At 42.1% G+C, this 17,995-nt stretch overlaps 1 protein-coding gene and 1 long non-coding RNA gene across 2 annotated transcripts in view; one reads left to right on the top strand and one right to left on the bottom strand.

Moving 5' to 3' along the window:
* The window catches only part of LOC140742115 (uncharacterized), a 97,581-nt gene extending 86,168 nt beyond the window's left edge, over positions 1 to 11,413 (bottom strand). The window contains exon 1 of the long non-coding RNA XR_012102223.1: positions 11,310 to 11,413. This is a non-coding gene — a long non-coding RNA (uncharacterized lncRNA). The remainder of the gene's footprint in view (positions 1 to 11,309) is intronic.
* A 24-nt stretch (positions 11,414 to 11,437) lies between these two features.
* crbn (cereblon) overlaps positions 11,438 to 17,995 on the top strand; it is a 29,277-nt gene continuing 22,719 nt past the window's right edge. Inside the window, exon 1 of the mRNA XM_073072433.1 lies at positions 11,438 to 11,551. Within this exon, the coding sequence (XP_072928534.1) occupies positions 11,491 to 11,551 (61 nt within the window). The 5' untranslated portion in view covers positions 11,438 to 11,490. The remainder of the gene's footprint in view (positions 11,552 to 17,995) is intronic.

Genomic DNA, 17,995 nt, shown 5'->3' with positions numbered 1-17,995 from the left:
CTGAAGCACTTATTCCCAAATCTTGGGTTAAACTATAATTTTCTGCGCCAAGACCTCAAAGTATTCTCTCCCTGTTACCCTGGGCCGCTGAGCCAAAAACCTATCCCTTTGTACCTGAGACAGGGAAAAAAGACTCAGAAGCCCTTACAATCTACTCCCACACTGTCATTTTGCTCTTGTTCATCCTGCAGGTGTTGTAGGCTGTAACGATACACTTTCGGTGTTTCTTTCTCCACTAAGCTTGCTTCAGTAATTGCCACGAGCATCGGAAATTGTTTGGTTGCAGCACGCACTACAAGAGACTTGAGACAAGGAAGAAAACAGCACAGCACAAGCGCACAGCTCAACAATACAATACTGACAGTTATTGCCATTTTAGTCAGCCATGCTCCCCATCCTCCGAGTCTACTTTCTAACCAGTCAAATAACTGATGTCCGAACCCCTGCATTCTGTGCACATACCTCGCACTGTGACAAGACAAAGTCCACTGAAGCCTGTAAATAAGGTGACCAAAAACCATCCTTCTTTATTTTCTTTATCACTTCCCCCCCCCTTGCACAATGGTCAATCCCATGCGCTTCTGAAATCAGAATCGTCAGTAGAGGGGTGGGCGCTACCAACAAACCGTCTTCCATGCTCCACAAGCCTTCCGGGTTCTGCTTGGCCCCCCTTCGTCTCCACGTTGTCTGTTCTGCCAAAGTTGCCTTACCTTGTATTTCAATTAGGTCCTCTACCACAGGTTCTGGAGCTAGGCTTACCTGGGGGGCAATGACAGCTGATGTACATCCAGACGCTTTTCCGGCTGCCTCGTCCGCAGCTTGATTTCCCCTTTGTTATTACATCATTTCCCTTTTCATGTGCCTGGCATTTTACTATAGCCAATGCTTTAGGTTTCATTATGGCTTTTATTAAGTCTAGAATTTGCTGACAATGTTGTATGGGATCTCCACTACTTTTTAAAAAACCTCTCTGTTTCCACACTGCCCCGAGCAAATGGCATACTCCATGAGCATATGCCGAATCAGTATAGATGTCTACTTTCTCACCTTCCATCATTTCACACGCAGCTGTCAGGGCTTTGATTTCTGCTAGTTGGGCGGAACACGGTTGGGGACAGGACTCCATCCTAATAATCTTATAGCTCGACTGATCCTGCTGCACTACTGAGAACCCTGCATGATTTCCATCATAATCCCTATAACAAGAGCCATCTACAAACAGAACCTTTTTATCTGCATCCTCTAGTGGTTCTGACCGTAAATCTGCTCTTAATTTGGCAAATGCCATCGTCTTCCCTACACAATCATGGGGTTCTCCTTCATAGCCCAAAGGGACAAAATTGGCTATATTACTGGTAGTGCATCTCTGTATAGTTATATCTGGAAACGTCAATAGCATCTGATACGCTGCTATCCTGGCTGGCGTCAGCACAAATTTCCCTCTTTCCAGCAATTCTGCTACTTTGTGGTGTGTGTACAGAGTCACAGGATAGCCCAGGGTTACAGATGATGCCTTTTCATATGTATAGTACAGCGCCGCCAATCCCTGATAACAGGGTGGATACCCCTGAGCCACCTCATCTAGTCTCGTACTGTAGTATGCTATCGGCTGCTTTGCTTTTTCTGTGCCTGTCTCTTGTGTTAGAACCGCTGTGACATAACCCTCCTGTCGGTTGGATACATACAAATGAAAAATCTTCTCGTAGTCAGGCAAAGCTAATGCTGGTGCTGACTGCAATTCCTGCTTAATAGTATTGAAAGCTATCTCCGCCTCTCCATTCCACTGTAAGCCATTCTTCAAATTTGTATGTCCTGCTTCTTTCATTATCTTTCTCAAAGGTGCCACAATCTCAGCATATTCTCCTATCTAATCTGAGCAGTACCCTGCCATTCCCAAAAACGTCATCATCTGCCCTACAGTCTGGGGTTTTGGGGCCTTAGTTATTGCCTCAATCTGATGTGGTGCTATCGCCTTCACTCCCTTGGATATTACCCTGCCTAAGTATTCCACTTGCTGCATGCAAAATTGCAGTTTCTTTTTGGATACTTTATGTCCTCCGTGCGCCAGCTTCTCTAACAGAGTTATAGTGTCCTGCTCACACTGTGTCCTTACTGTGGGAGCAAATCAACAGGTCATCCACAAACTGTAACAATGTACTTTCCAATGCTATGCCCTCTAGGTCTGCCTTCAACACCTGAATAAAAACATGTGGTGAATGTTTAAACCCTTGCGGCATTCTGGTATAGGTATACTGAGCACCTCTGTAAGTAAATGCAAACAGATACTGACACTGGTCGGCCAGAGGAATGCTGAAGAAAGCCGAACACAAATCAATCACTGAAAAGTACCGTAACTTGCTTCTGGTGGAACATTAGTCAAAAGCGTGTGTGGGTTGGGGACTACCGCTGGCCAGTCCTCTACCACATCATTTACCGCTCACAAATCATGCACCAATCTCCACTTAGATTCATCTGCTTTTGAGACCAGCAGCAACAGGGTATTGCATGGACTGTTTGTTCTTTTAAGCACTCCTATTTCAAGCAACCCCTGCACTGTCGATGCTATTCCTTCTTCTGCTTCTGGTCTTAGAGGGTATTGTGGTCTCCTGGGTGGAATTGCTCCTTTTTTCAGCCTTATTTTGACCGGACTAGCTGTTTTTATTTTCCCTATGTCCGTGTCATGCTGTGACCACAGAATAGATGGCAACTCATCTAACCTTCTATCTTTCTGCTGGCCTCTTTCCTTTCCCAGCAATGGCATGTGTGGTTGGGGAGTTATTTCGACCTCTCTCACTGTCCCTACCATATCTACACTTACCATTATTTTAATGCAATTGTTATCTTCTGATATCCACACCTCTGGCGTGATTTTCCTCCACACTGTTACGGTTTCAGCACTCTTAATTAAGGGTCCTAAGTCTTTAGACTGATATCCCTTATTTACCAACAACATTACGTGGGGTGCAGCCTCCGGTATCCTGTACCATTTTTCTAAAAAGGTGTTCCACTTAACTTGTAAAGCTGCCCCTTGTTTTCCAATTATCACAGCCTCCCCTTCCAGGTGCTGTTGGGTACATGCCTCCAGGTGCCATCTCTCCTCTAACTCCCTGTTCTGAGTCTTGTCAAAAATCACTGTACAATGTAGCTCAGATTTGAGCATTACAGCCCTGGGTAATATAGCCTGCACGCCCTTTTTCCATTTTTCCCAGGTTTCCTGAATCCGATCTGCGATGTCTCCTATCCAAAAGACATTAGCCTTCTTGTCTTCTCGCAATATCAATTGAGCCCCTGCTCTTTCCACACTCAGCCCATTTCTGGTGCATTCTAATTTTAATTCCAGTTTCAATAAGGCATCTCTGCCTAACAAATTAATCGGAGATCCTTTAAATACTAGCACCGGCAAAACAATTCCTTTATTTCCCATTCTCAACTGCACTGGAGCCGTGCACTGTGTCAACTGTGTTTTCCCCGAGAACCCAACCGTCTTAATAAACTTTCCTGACATGGGAAGGTGAAGGGCATACTGTGGCTGTACATGAGTGTACGTGGCTCCAGTATCTATCATCATTGGTGTCAGTTGCCCTTCTAACATAACCTGAACAATGGGTTCCTCGTCTGCCTCCCTTGTTATCATTGGGTAATGTCCCTTCCCACTCGAGTTCTCGGGGCACCCCTAATACCTCACATAGGGGTTCACAGGTCCGCTTGGGCCTGTGGGGGCTGGTCCTTGGCTAAACTTCAGTTCCCTTCTTATCGGTTCCTGCTGGTGTGTGACAGGCCATAGTGTAAATGGACAATTTCTTCTCATGTGACCTGGCTGATTACATCCCCAGCACAGTCTCTCTACCTCTCTTTCCCCCGTTTCCTCGCTGGTCCCCTCTGCCCATAGCTCCTCTGTCCCCCTCCTTGGGACTTCCAGTCCTGTCTGGGCTGTTTGAATTTAGTCTGTTCCTGATAGGGCATTTGTGGGAATGCTCCTCCAAAGACGTTGATTATTGGCATGGGGTTTTCCAGCTCTTGTCTTACAGTATGATCAGTTCCTCCATATAGCGGTGCTTCATCCAATTCGATGGCTGTACTCGGACCGGTGGTTGCTGGCAGCATCTTTTTGCTTTTCTATTTTTCCTTCTTTTTGAGTTCTTCGAGCTGCATTTGTATTAACTTTCTTTGCACCTCTTCCTGCTGCTCAGCTAACCTTCGTTTGTCTTTCCAGTATTTCTCAACCGCATGGACTACGTGGTCTCTAAATTCTTGTGGGGTCATTGACGTCAGCCCAACCACTTCCTCCAGTTTGGATTTTACTTGCGGAGGCATTGCATCCAAAATGCTATGTCGGAACAGTGTGGTGATAAATAAGCTATTTTCCACCTCTTGCTCAGTCTCCCGTCTCCACCTTTTCAACTGGTTTTCTACGTAGGCTGCTGGGTTTTCAGTGTCTCCCAGTGGATCCCCTTTTAAGGCTTTGGGGTCCACTTTGGGTGAATAAAGCTTCCTGAGGGCCTGCCATACCCTCTGCCTCACTCTGTCAAACCCGTCTCCATCAGTTCTCGGGTCGTTCGAGTTTACTATGCCAGCCATTTCCATTAGTTCGTTAAATTTGGAGGTTCCCATCAACCTTATCAATAGTGCCTTCAAATCTCCCATAGCCAATAATCGTCCCGCCGTTTCTTCTTCAAAGGCTCTAATCCATTTCCCTGCTCCTTCATGTAGTTGGGCAGAGGCGCTCCCCTACCGCCTCCTTCTGCTCTTCTAGGCTTCTGCCTCCTACCTCTTCCCCACAAATTCTCGCATCCTCTCTCTCTCCACTTAACTCTTGCTCCTCCAATGAGTCACCTTCTCTTTCTTCCTGTCCGTGTCTGTACACCTGTGGCAGGGACTCCTCATGATCCTTACTCGTGCTTGATTCCCTTCTCTCTTGTGTTTCTCCAAGACTTTCATCTCCTATCTTTTTTCCACTTCCTCTTGAATGCCTCATCTCTTCCTGCCCTGATGAGCCACTTTCTTTTCTAGTCTGTTTATTTCTATGGTATAACCGATACTCCTCATACTCCTTTTCCTCTCTCAAGTATTTCATCCGTTCAATCTCTTCTTTCATTTCTCTCTTTGCCTGTTCCACCTTTATCCTTTCTGCCTGTATCTCCTTCCATATTGCCGCTTTTTCCTTCTCGTTTTGTCTTTTTTCCTCCTCATTATCCCAAACTTGTACTTCTCCCTGCATGTTTACTGTCCCCGTCAGCAGGGGGCACTGCTTAGGGGTTCCTTCCTCATTATAGGGAGGGGGCTTTTCTGTTTCTTTTGCATCCGGGTATGGAGCTGAAGCCAGCTTCTCACTGTACCTCCCTCTAACAGGCTGTTTCTGCAGCACCTTAGTGTCTTCCTCGCTTGTAATCAATATTCTACCTGTCCTCCTCAGCCTTTCTCCTTCCTTTCTGAAGAGCTTTAGCACTTCCGTTTCTCGTTCTCTTTTTTGCCCTCTTTTCTTAGATTTATCTTTTGGTTTGTAATTTTTAATTAGTGCCTCCATTTCTTCGCACAAGCTTACATCAAACGTTCCTTCTCTTGGCCATTTTGTGACCAGGTTTTTGGTTCTCTTTTCCCATTTTTCTGAAGTTTTTGTGATCTCATATTTATTTACTGGGATTTTTTTGCTCAGAATCTCTACTGCCGTTACCTGTCATGTTGTTCTCTCTTTTTAAGGTATTTCAGAGATCCACAGTTTGTTTACTGGATAATATTATTTACTCTAATTCTATGCCTAGTCTATCGTCTATCTACCAGCGCTTTAAACTATATATTGGACTGTCCTTGTTTCCTATTCTGTTCTGCCCGTACAGACCTCTATTCAGAGCGGTACCCACAGAACTTTCTCTTTGCACCTCGTCTATTCAGACCCTTATCTCTTAAGGCAGTATCCACGAGGATTTTCTCTATTTTCCCTTTCCCTGCCCGTTCAGACCTTCGTTTCATACGAAGCGGTATCCACAGGGATTTTCTCTATGCACCTCGTCTATTCAGACCCTTATCTCTTAATGCGGTATCCACGAGGATTTTCTCTATTTTCCCTTTCCCTGCCCGTTCAGACCTTCGTTTTATACGAAGCGGTATCCACAGGGACTTACCAACACCATGTGGAATTTTTCTTCACTTAACTTCTTATTAGCTTATTTGTACTTACCCTCACTGCAGTGTTCTTGATCAATCCTCTGAGCCTCCTGTTAACCCCCAATTCTGCCAGATTCTTTGGACCGGAGAGACCCTTCGGCAGTGGTTCCACACTTCTGAGACTCCAAGACCTCCCCAAAACCAACAGAATTCTTAGTCCAAATTGTCGCAAAAAGCGCTTACCTTTTGTTTGGGTGCACCCTTAATTCTGTTAACCTTGTGGGGGTCCCTAGAGGACTGGGAAGCGTCCCCAATCTGCCGTTTCCTTTCCACGGGTCTCTTTCCGGTCCTGCCGCGGTCGCCAATTTTGTCGTGGTTTCTTGTGCCCCACAAACGACCAGGAGACGCAGAAGATTCTTCAAGAAGTATTAAACTTTAATTTGCAAATCAAAGCTGAGACAGTCATTGAGCTAGTCGCTGATTGCCCACCGATCCTTGTACATCGAATTTTTTATAGCAATCTCCTGGTTTAGTTGCATTAGCATATCCAATCGGTCTACAGTTGTGTATCACAAGTACATCCGCCACTATTGTTTCTACCCATTGACTTAATCATGTTCTAATCTACATCTCTTAGCTACCTCTCATTAATACACCATTATAATCTACATCTCTTAGCTAGCCTCTCATTAACACCCCATTATCTTCTACATTCTTAAGATTTCATTCTACTAAATTGGATATATGCATAGCAAATAGCAAGCTCAAAGCTGACTACATAGTTTTGGTTACACAGCAAACAATGCAACTTTTATACTCCAATGCAACTTAAGCTTCTTCTTCTTTCTCTGAAGCTGTTCCGCCTTTTCCTCCAAGGTGTGCTTATCACTCAATATCTATTGTCTTGCATATAACTCAAATAAATTAGCCTCCATTCTAATGAGTACCAATGTGGTATTAGACGCAAAAGATATCTTGCTAGCAAGAGAACATGCTCTATGTGCATTAGATATGCTATCTTCAGCATGTATATCCTCCTGTAACTCATATATGTATTCACAGTTTCTACTTTGGATTTGTAAATATTTTCATTCCCCAGGGAACTGACCTTAATTATAGAATAATTATATGATATGGTGATATGGTGCAACTCAAACTACCTGCGTCTCAATATCACCAAGACCAAGGAGATGGTGGTGGACTTTAGGAGATCTAGGCCTCATATGGAGCCAGTGATCATTAATGGAGAATGTGTGGAGCAGGTTAAGACCTACAAGTATCTGGGAGTACAGTTAGACGAGAAGCTAGACTGGACTGCCAACACAGATGCCTTGTGCAGGAAGGCACAGAGTCGACTGTACTTCCTAAGAAGGTTGGCGTCATTCAATGTCTGTAGTGAGATGCTGAAGATGTTCTACAGGTCAGTTGTGGAGAGCGCCCTCTTCTTTGTGGTGGCGTGTTGGGGAGGAAGCATTAAGAAGAGGGACGCCTCACGTCTTAATAAGCTGGTAAGGAAGGCGGGCTCTGTCGTGGGCAAAGTACTGGAGAGTTTAACATCGGTAGCTGAGCGAAGGGCGCTGAGTAGGCTACGGTCAATTATGGATAACTCTGAACATCCTCTACATAGCACCATCCAGAGACAGAGAAGCAGTTTCAGCGACAGGTTACTATCGATGCAATGCTCCTCAGACAGGATGAAGAGGTCAATACTCCCCAGTGCCATTAGGCTTTACAATTCTACCGCCAGGACTTAAGAACTTTTTAAAAGCTATTATTAATGCTTTTTGAGATAGTGATTTAGATGCATATCATATTTTTTACTGAGTTTAGTATTGTATGTAATTAGTTTTGCTACAACAAGTGTATGGGACATTGGAAAAAAAGTTGAATTTCCCCATGGGGATGAATAAAGTATCTATCTATCTATCTAATTGCTCTCTTAGCTTCAAGGTCACTTCTTCTAGTTGAAATCATTTTGTCTTCCAAGTGCTCAAAACAGTGGCAGTTTTGATTAAGCTCTTCAACAGTTGAAATTCAATACTTCAATTCTTAGGCTTTTCAACAGAACCAAGAATTGAGTCATTCAGGCAACAACCATTCTCCAACCTTTACAGACCAACAATTGGACATGGCAATGTCTGAACACATCAAAACTGTGTTTCAAATCCAAACACACAGCAAGAAATAACAAAAAAGGTTGTACTTGCCACAAGCTAGTCTAGGTTGGTTCAAATGCAGATATTAATTTGGTGTAACTATCAAAATGTTTGCTCACAATACGTAGTGGTGATAACTAATCCAAAATCAAAATAATGTCCGCTAACCTGCGACCACCATGGGACTGTTATACTTGCATGACTCCAATGAATTTTCAGCTTTAGTGAAGTGATGTTCTAAAGATTTAAATTCCTTATTTTGATCCTTTATTGTGTATAGGCCTCCGTTAGTCTTGATAGACAATGGATTTGCGCCTTGGAAAGTTTCCAGGGTGCAAGCCTGGGCAAGATTTTTTTTAATGGAAGACCAGCAGTTGCCCAAGCTGCAAGTCTCCCCTCTCCATGCCACCGATGTCATCCAAGGGAAGGGCATTAGGACCCATACAGCTTGGCACCGGTGTCGTCGCAGAGCAATGTGTGGTTAAGTGCCTTGCTCAAGGACACACATGCAGCCTCAGCCAAGGCTCGAACTAGTGACCTTCAGATCACTAGACAAACGCCTTAACCACTTGGCCACGTGCCAACCGGTCCTTTATTAGCAATGAGTAAACATACAATTTTGAAGCAGTATGACCTCTACTGGTCCCAAGCTACAAACTGCCATGAATTAAGCAAGAATACGTAACTTATTCTCTATACTTTTACCTTGCCCCCACTAATGTGACTAGTTACCGTAATAAGCACGCAACCCAGAATACAAAGCAAATAGAGAACTGATACATGGCTCTTACACACACTATCCTAATTTGGAGATATACTGTCATTCCATTGTCTTTGCTGTGTTTAAATCCTAAAATTATCTCCCCAACAGCAACTGTGATAGTAGCTTCATCAGAAAATATAATACACTACCACCTTCCCAAGGGTAATTACAGATCGACAATAAATACTGGTCTAGCCAGCAATGTCCAGATCCAGTAAATGTAAAATAAAATCTTAGTATCAATGACTATTTACGAAGATTTATCTCATGTGTTGTTTGCTGCTCTGGCACACCTGCAAATGCAAAGAGTGACAATCCAGTGACTGACTGTGTAACCCTCAGGTTCTGTCAGCTGCATAAGTCTAGGGAAGACAATCTCTGGCCCTGCCAAACGGGTGAGATTGAAATGCCAGTCCACCCCGAAACACCCTTGTTTGTGTGGATGCTGCATGATTTGTTACCCTGTTACAAATCAGTACCACAAAATAACAGACATTACACTTCATACAATTAAATGATTTAGCTTTATAATTCTTAATTTGACTACAGGGTTAGTGAAGAAAAAGCAAAGAAAGGGCCCATTTTAATGTAACAGTCGAATGTGCACAAGTTGGAGCTCACGGTTTTCCCGTCACCGACCCTCCTTCTGTTCCCCCCCCCTCCCCCCGGCCTTCATCGGATCATGGCCCTGCTCCAGCGTCTTCTCTCTTATCTCCCACCCAACAAAAGACCCAGATCACCCTGGTGTCAGGCACACGGCACAAAAACCCCTCCCGTCATTGGATGGCTCACACTCCAAAGCACCCATTATCTCTAACCGTAACCCAAACACTGCTTCTACAGAAAGACCATTACATTTGCAGTGAAACCCTTTCCCAGGGTGTTACAACTGTAAATCATGGTGGGGTAACCAAAGGTGATATCTACACTCTGTGGCTACTTTATTAGGTACAGGAGTGGAACCCAGTGTGGTCAACTGCTGCTGTAGCCCATCCACTTTAAGGTTCAATGTGTGGTGCATTCAGAGATGCTCTTCAGCACACTATTGTTCTAACACATTATTAGTTGAGTTACTATCACCGTCCTGTCAGTTTAAACCAGTCTGGCAATTCTCATTAACAAGGCATTTTCACACACAAAATTACTCCTCGCTGGGTGATTTTTGTTAATGCTTTTGCTCCATTTTTTTGAAAATTCTAGAGACTGTTGTGCATGAAAATCCCTGATGATCAGCAGTTTCTGAGATACTCAAACCACCCTGTCTGGCACCAGCAATCATTCCACAGTCAAAGTCACATTTCTTCCTCATTCTGATGTTTGATCTGAACAACTGAATTTTCTGATTAAGTCCTCATGCTTCTATGTATTGAGTTACTATTATATGATTGGTTGATTAGATATTTGCATTTATGAGCAGGTGTATGGGTGTACCTAATAAAGTGGCCACTGAGTATATGTTCACAACACTCAGGTCTAATTCAGCACCACAGATCCTGACCACATCGCTCTTCCTAACTTGTTATACCGCTTTTCCAACACTGTTCCAAAATTAAATATTGTGAAGACAAAAGCCTCCATCTTCTCTCCCCATTTCAGTTCATTCCTTTCAATTGCTAGTTGTTTTTCTTTGACAGCCTTCTGAACTTGTCCAACAGCCATCAAGGATTTATTAACTATCAGTCCTAGGTCTCTGTTCTTGCACAGCCTTTAAACTTGTACTGTTCAGTTCATAAATCCTGTCCTCAATCTTCAGGAAAACTTTATAAACCAAACAATTGGACATATTTTGATTGCCCAGATTACTAAGCCTAGCTATTAATATCAGATCATGTGACTACATAGAGGAAGGTGAATTTTTCTGTGGTTATAAATCTTTGTTTGCCCAGCAACTCTAGTATTACATTACACCTGGTTTTATAATTATGTTAATAATTGTATTTTTCAATTATTAACAAGTATTTTGTCATATACAAAAGCAAAGATGATACTTAAAAAGTATCATCTTGATAAAGTTTCAACATATCCTTGTAGTGACTGTAAAAGAGACTGCTGATGCTGGAATTGGAGCAACAATCTGCTAGAGCCGCTCAGTGGGTCAAGCAGCATCTGTGGGAGGAAAATAATTTTCAATGTTGCAGGATTTTGATATATAATGAGCGAAATACGGTAGCTTGTTTCTATATCACAACAATTTTTTCGGACAAGAGCAAACTACAAGATAATAGTATTTTAAAAAAGGGACATTTTGAGAAAGTTATGTAGCATTTAAGGTCATAAGAAACACTTACAGTAACTTTCTAAGTTACAGCGTCAATTCCAAATGGCAACATTTCCCTTTTGTAGTTCCACCCCCACCACTTCGGGCAGAGCGCCAGATGACGCAGCGTCTCTCCTCTTCGCCTCTGCGCATGTGCGTGCCAGCCAAGGAGTGCGCACATTGCCCACATTGCATTGCGATAAACAACCAAGATGGCGGAGGAAGAAGAGGGAGGCGGCGATCGGTTAGACGACCGGCTGTTGCCGGAGCCAGGTAATGGGCGTGGTACAGGGAGAACAGTGGAGCAGGGCAGCTGGTGTTCCGCGCAGCCAGCTATGCCGATCCAAGAAGGGCTCCAGCGGGTTCACTGAGTGTTGCAGTAGACCTGAGGCTCTCAGCCGTCCTCCCTTTTAAGATGCGCGCTGCTTCCGCCTCTCTCTGCATCCCGCAGTCCGTGTAAGGGATCCGTGGTCACCGTGCAAGAGGTGGTTCAAACCCACCGCTAACTTATCATCCTGAGCCTGTTTACATTCGTTGGCAAGGTGTCCAAGATTCGTTAGAACTTGGGCAATACATTGATCTTCCAGAATAAGGCCATGTATTGGGGAACATTCAGACTAGTCGATGCCGATGATAACTTCGTAGGTGCAGCGTGGATCAGTAGATATAATCATAACTCAGCTGTTAAAATTCTCTTCTCTTTCCCCCACACACCCATTCAGAGGATGTAGGTTCAAACTTTTAATCCAGGGATTTGAATACAAAATTCTGCATTTGTATTCTCCTTTGTATTGAAGACAATCTGATATCATGAATGCGTCCTTCTGAATAAGACGTCACCTGTCAGTTTCATTTAAAAAGTCCTATCACTGGGATGTCTTGGCCAGCAGTTCACACAAAGAAATAGATCATTTGGTTATTAAGTATTGACTTTTTGTAGAGTTTTAATATTCACCAATTTGCATTTGCTTTCTATTTAAACAATTTTGGGGCATTATGAGCTTGTGAAGCTCTTAATTCCTTATTGCAATCCTCTTTATTGCTTGATAGTTACATATGGTCAGTAGAGAAAGCGTACAAGAATCAATTCATAATCAAAATGGAGGGAAAATCATGCTGAGTTCTGAGCATTCACGTCTGGTACCATTTACATCATGCAAGTACCCGCTGAAGGCCACCTTGAACAAGCAAGAATGTTCAATAGCATTACTTTTACTGAGTCTCCAAAAATCAATATCTTTGGAATTTAATTAATTAAAAACATAACTGCATCAGCCATGTTAATTCAGTAATTTCAAGAAAAGGTTAGGTGATGGTGGCTCACTTCCTTCTCCCCAAAGCCTTTCCACCATTTACATGAGGACGGTGTGGAGTACTCCTCAGTTGCTTGGCAGAGTACAGCCTTCAAAACACCTTAAGTTCAATGACCAGGCCTAAGCAGCCTGCCTAATTTGCTCCCTTTCAACAACCCTAAACATGCAGTCTCCTCACCAATTTTGCACTGTAATGGTAGTGTAGTGCACTGAAGATTAAATATATTTTAAAAGGTGAAATTCTCCAACCTAATCAACTCCCCACAAATGGGTGTAATTAAAAAAAGGCTGTAAAATCTGAAATATAATTAATGCTGAAATGTTAAGTAGATTGGACCATATTTACTTCAAGTGAAGTATTTAGTTTTATGAGACACAAACCCTTTCTACAGATGTTGTCTCAGCTGTTGAGTATTTCCAGCATTTACTGTTTAATTCATCCAGAATAGATGTTATGAAGAATTTGTTTAATTTTAGCATTTTGAATTGAGATTGAAAGAAACAATTAAGTTTGCCTTGGTGAAATAGAGAAATTATGACTTGGATGCCTTTATTTTTCAATACCTGCTTATTGGGAGCAAGAGGGTAGTTATTTTGGTGAAGCAGTGAATATCACTTGTATCTGAACTTAAGTTGTAGCTAATTTCCTGATTATTAGGAGATTCCTGAATTGTGTGTATATGTATGTATCTATCTATCTAGATACAGTGGCATACAAAAGTTTGGGCACCCCGGTCAAAATTTCTGTTACTGTGAATAGCTAAGTGAGTAAAAGATGACCTGATTTCCAAAAGGCATAAAGTTAAAGATGACACATTTCATTAATATTTTAAGCAAGATTACTTTTTTATTTCCATCTTTTACAGTTTCAAAATTACAAAAAAGGGAAAAGGGCCCAAAACATTTGTGCACCCTGCATGGTCAGTACTTAGTAACACCCTCTTTGGCAAGTATCACAGCTTGTAAACACTTTCTGTAGCCAGCTAAGAGTCTTTCAATTCTTGTTTGGGGGATTTTCTCCCATTCTTCCTTGCAAAAGGCTTCTCGTTCTGCAAGATTCTTGGGCTGTCTTGCATGCACTGCTCTTTTGAGGTCTATCCACAGATTTTCGATGATGTTTAGGTCGGGGAACTGTGAGGGCCATTCAGCTTGCACCTCTTGAGGTAGTCCATTGTGGATTTTGAGGTGTGTTTAGGATCATTATCCTGTTGTAGAAGCCACCCTCTTTTCATCTTCAGCTTTTTTTTTACAGACGGTGTGATGTTTGCTTCCTGAATTTGCTGGTATTTAATCGAATTCATTCTTCCCTCTATCACTGAAATATTCCCCGTGCCACTGGCTGCACCACAAGCCCAAGGCATGATCGATCCACCCCTGTGCTTAACAGTTGGAGAGGTGTTCTTTTCATGAAATTCTGCACTCTTTTCTCTCTAAATATACCTTTGCTTATTGCGGCCAAACAGTTCTATTTTAACTTCCATCAGTCCACAGGACTTGTTTCCAAAATACATCAGCCTTGTTCAAATGTTCCTTTGCAAACTTCTGACGCTGAATTTTGTGGTGAGGATGCAGGAAAGGTTTTCTTCTGATGACTCTTCCATGAAGGTCATATTTGTGCAGGTGTCGCTGCACAGTAGAACAGTGCACCACCACTCCAGAGTCTGCTAAATCTTCCAGAAGGTCTTTTACAGTCAAACAGGGGATTTGATTTGCCTTTCCAGCAGTTCTCTCGGAAAGTTTTCTTGGTCTTCCAGATCTCAACTTGACCTCCACCGTTCATGTTAACTCCCATTTCTTAATTACATTACGAACTGAGGAAACGTATACGTGAAAACGCTTTGCTATCTTCTCATAGCCTTCTGCTTTGTGGGCATCATTTATTTTAATTTTCAGAGTGCTAGGTAGCTACTTAGAGGAGCCCATGGCTGCTGATTGTTGGGACAAGGTTTGAGGGGTCAGGATATTTATAAAGCTTTGAAATTTGCATCACTTGGCCTTTCCTAATGATGACTGAACAAGCCATAGCCCTAACAAGCTAATTAAGGTCTGACACCTTGGTAAAAGTTATCTGAGAGCTCATATCTCTTGGGGTGCCCAAATTTTTGCATGGTTTTACTTTCTTTTTTCACTCCAGAATTGTACAAAACAAAAATAAAACAGTAATCATGCTTAAAATGTTGAAAATAATATTTCATCTTTAACTTTATGACTTTTGGAGAACAGTTCATCTTCTACTCACTTAACTATTCACAGTAACAGAAATTTTGACCAGGGGTGCCCAAAATTTTGCATGCCACTGTGTGTGTATTTATATGTATATAAAGTCTTCCAGATGTTGGCGCGTGGCCTACTGGGCAAGGCATCAGACTAGTAACCTGAAGGTCACTGGTTCGAGCCTCAGCTGAGGCAGCGTGTTTGTGTCCTTGAGCAAGGCACTTAACAACACATTGCTCTGCGACGTCACCAGTGCCAAGCTGCTTGGGTCCTAGTGCCGTTCTCTTGGACAACATCGGTGGCGTGGAGAGGGGAAGGTCTGCAGCTTGGGCAACTGCCGGTCTCCCATACAACCCTGCCCAGGCCTGCGCCCTGGAAACTCCAGGTGCAAATCCATGGTCTCTCGAGACCGACGGATGCCACCAATATATAAAAATATATTCTTACAAATTGAGATTAAAGTTTTTAGTTAGAACTATTCATTCCAAGTCAATTTTGATTTTTCTTCCTGAATGTCTTGCATTCTGTGAAGTTGCAATCTTTCTTAGTGCGTTACATTATATTTGCATTGTGATATGAAATGTAATCTGTGAGTGAGCTTACTAACAGGAACACTTACTGTGGTATCAAATAACTGTGGCACTACAGTTACTATGAATATGAAATGTTAATCCTGCACATTTTTCAGGAGATACATATTTTATGAAGCCTTTGCAAATTTTGATTATGAGGATACTTCAGAGAAGAATATACATATTAAGATATTGTGGTTCATACTTCTAATTGTTTGAATAACTTGTTTTAGGTTCTTGAATTTTGTTGGTTGAGGACCAAAAGATTCTGCTTGCTCTGACTGTTGTTTTAGTTTTTCCTAACTGATAATCTCTCCACTTATTTTTCTTTTTGGACCTTGTCTGGTTCTTTCTCTCCATTGGTGGAGCTCTTATGCTGTTCATGTTGTTTTGAATATGTTATTCAGCTCTTGGAGGATTTGAGAATTTTGTGTACATCATATAATATAACATACTATTTGAAGAAAGAAAAAACGAGGCTGGGTCCAGAAAGAAAAATTATGGACAGATATTCGGTTATTTTGCTGATGTGACAACAATGAAAGAATTATAACACATAATTTTGTGGCATAAATTCCACCAAGAAAAGGTGAAGAACCTTCAGTAATTGTACAGGATTATTTGTGCACTCTTCCTCATTAAGGGCTGTTATTCTAAAGTTCAAAACAAAAATACTTCATGTTTCAATACGAATTTGGGTTTTTATAATGACTGCAAACTTTATACATTTGCAAATCCTGCAATCCTGACAACTGTTTTCATTCTGTTCCTTGCAGCAGAGTGATAGGAATTTGGGAGGAGGTCAGAGGAAATTGACTAATCTGCTTAATGATTAAAGTGTTAATTATAAGTACAATTGAATCAAATCAGATTCATTATCATTAACATAATATGAAATTGCTTTGCAGCAATAGTACAGTGCAAAGACATAAATGTGTACATTACAAAAGTAAATGAAATTGTGCCGATAAAGGAATAACGAGGTAGTGCTCATGACTTCTTGGGTCATTGAGAAATCTGTTGGCAGAGGGGAAGAAGCTGTTCCTAAAACATTGAATGTGTATCTTGAGGCTTTTGTACCTCCTCCCTGATGAGAATAGGGCATATTCTGGATGCTGAGAGTCCTTAGTGATGGATGCACCATCTCATGTAGATGTCCTCGTTAATGGGGAGGGTTGTGCACGTGATTGGGCTGGCGGAATCTATAAACTTCTGCAGCTTTGTGCAATGCTGTACATTGGAGGCTCCAGTCAGAAAGCTCTCCACTATATGTCTATAGAAAACTGTAAGACTCATTGGTGGATCAAACCTCTTCAAATTCTTAATGAAGTAGAGCCACTCGTGTGCCTTCTTTATGATTGCATCAATGTGTTGGTTCCAGGATCCATTCTTTGGCATGTTGATAGCTAGTTTCAAGTTGAAGCTGCTCATCCTTTCCACCACAGACTGAACAATGAGGACTTCCCCTTTCTGAAGTCCACAGTCATTTCTTTCTTGCACTGAATGTGAGGTGGTAGTTGTGATGTCAATCTGTCTCATTTCTCTGAGCGTCCTCGTTGTCATCTGAGAATTTACCAACAGTGGTGTCATTGGTGAGTTAATTTGTGACATTTGAGCTTGCTTAGCCAGACAGTCATGGATGTAGACAATCGAACTATGGACTAATTTTGCATCTTTTAGTGCTTTCGTACTATTCTTTGTAGGTGGAATCATGGCATGGAATAATATTGCCAGTTATGCCATAAACCATCCAATCAATGTGACCCATTTTGATTCTGATTTATTTTTCTGAGAGCATAAATATAACTTCATGTTTTTTTTTTCACTTTAGCAAGAGTGATGTCTGTACAGTATTCATAGCAAAACTTTGTCCTGACATTACTTGTTGAACTGCAGTACACTGGTATATTTTGCAATTAATTTTGAAATTATTTTGTATTCATGATTGCACATAACAGGCGATCTCTCGTAGTTTCTCAATACCACATTTTCAATCAAGAAAGCAAAGGAGCTTCTTCCCTTCCTGAGGAGATTGAGTTGAAGAAGTCTCCCACCCCGCCAACCCCATTCTAAGCCACTTTGTACAGGAGCACCACTGAGAGTGTCCTGCCGGCTGCATCACCATCTGGTATGGGAATTGCAAGGCATCTGACCACAAGACCCTACAAAAATTGTGCATACTGCTGAGAGGATCATTGGGGTCTCTGTCCACCCAGCCGAGATGTTTATCAGAAACGCTATGTGCACAGAGCTCTTTGCATTGTCAAAGATCCTTCCCATCCATTCCACAATCTCTTTAACCCCTACCATCATGGAGAAGTACTGTAGCAATAGGGCAAAGACTGCTAGGATATGAAACAACTTCTTCCTCCAGGCCATGAGACTACTGAACTCCCTACTATGATCCAGATCTCATCATGTAGCGATATACTGTCTACTTTTTAACTTGTGTTGTAAATGTACCCTATGCTAAATGTCAATCTTCTAGAATATATTTAATCATTTGTTAATTTATTTGTGGTAATGCTACTGTGTTGAGTGGAGTAAAATGTACTGTGTGCTGCACCTTGGTCCAGAGAAATGTTTTGTTTGGCAGTGTACGTGTATATGGTTGGATG

Source organism: Hemitrygon akajei, chromosome 19 (assembly GCF_048418815.1).
Source record: "Hemitrygon akajei chromosome 19, sHemAka1.3, whole genome shotgun sequence".
Taxonomy (NCBI): Eukaryota; Metazoa; Chordata; class Chondrichthyes; order Myliobatiformes; family Dasyatidae; genus Hemitrygon; species Hemitrygon akajei.
Note: the sequence above shows the minus strand (reverse complement) of the source record. Positions and strands in the feature narration are given on the sequence as shown.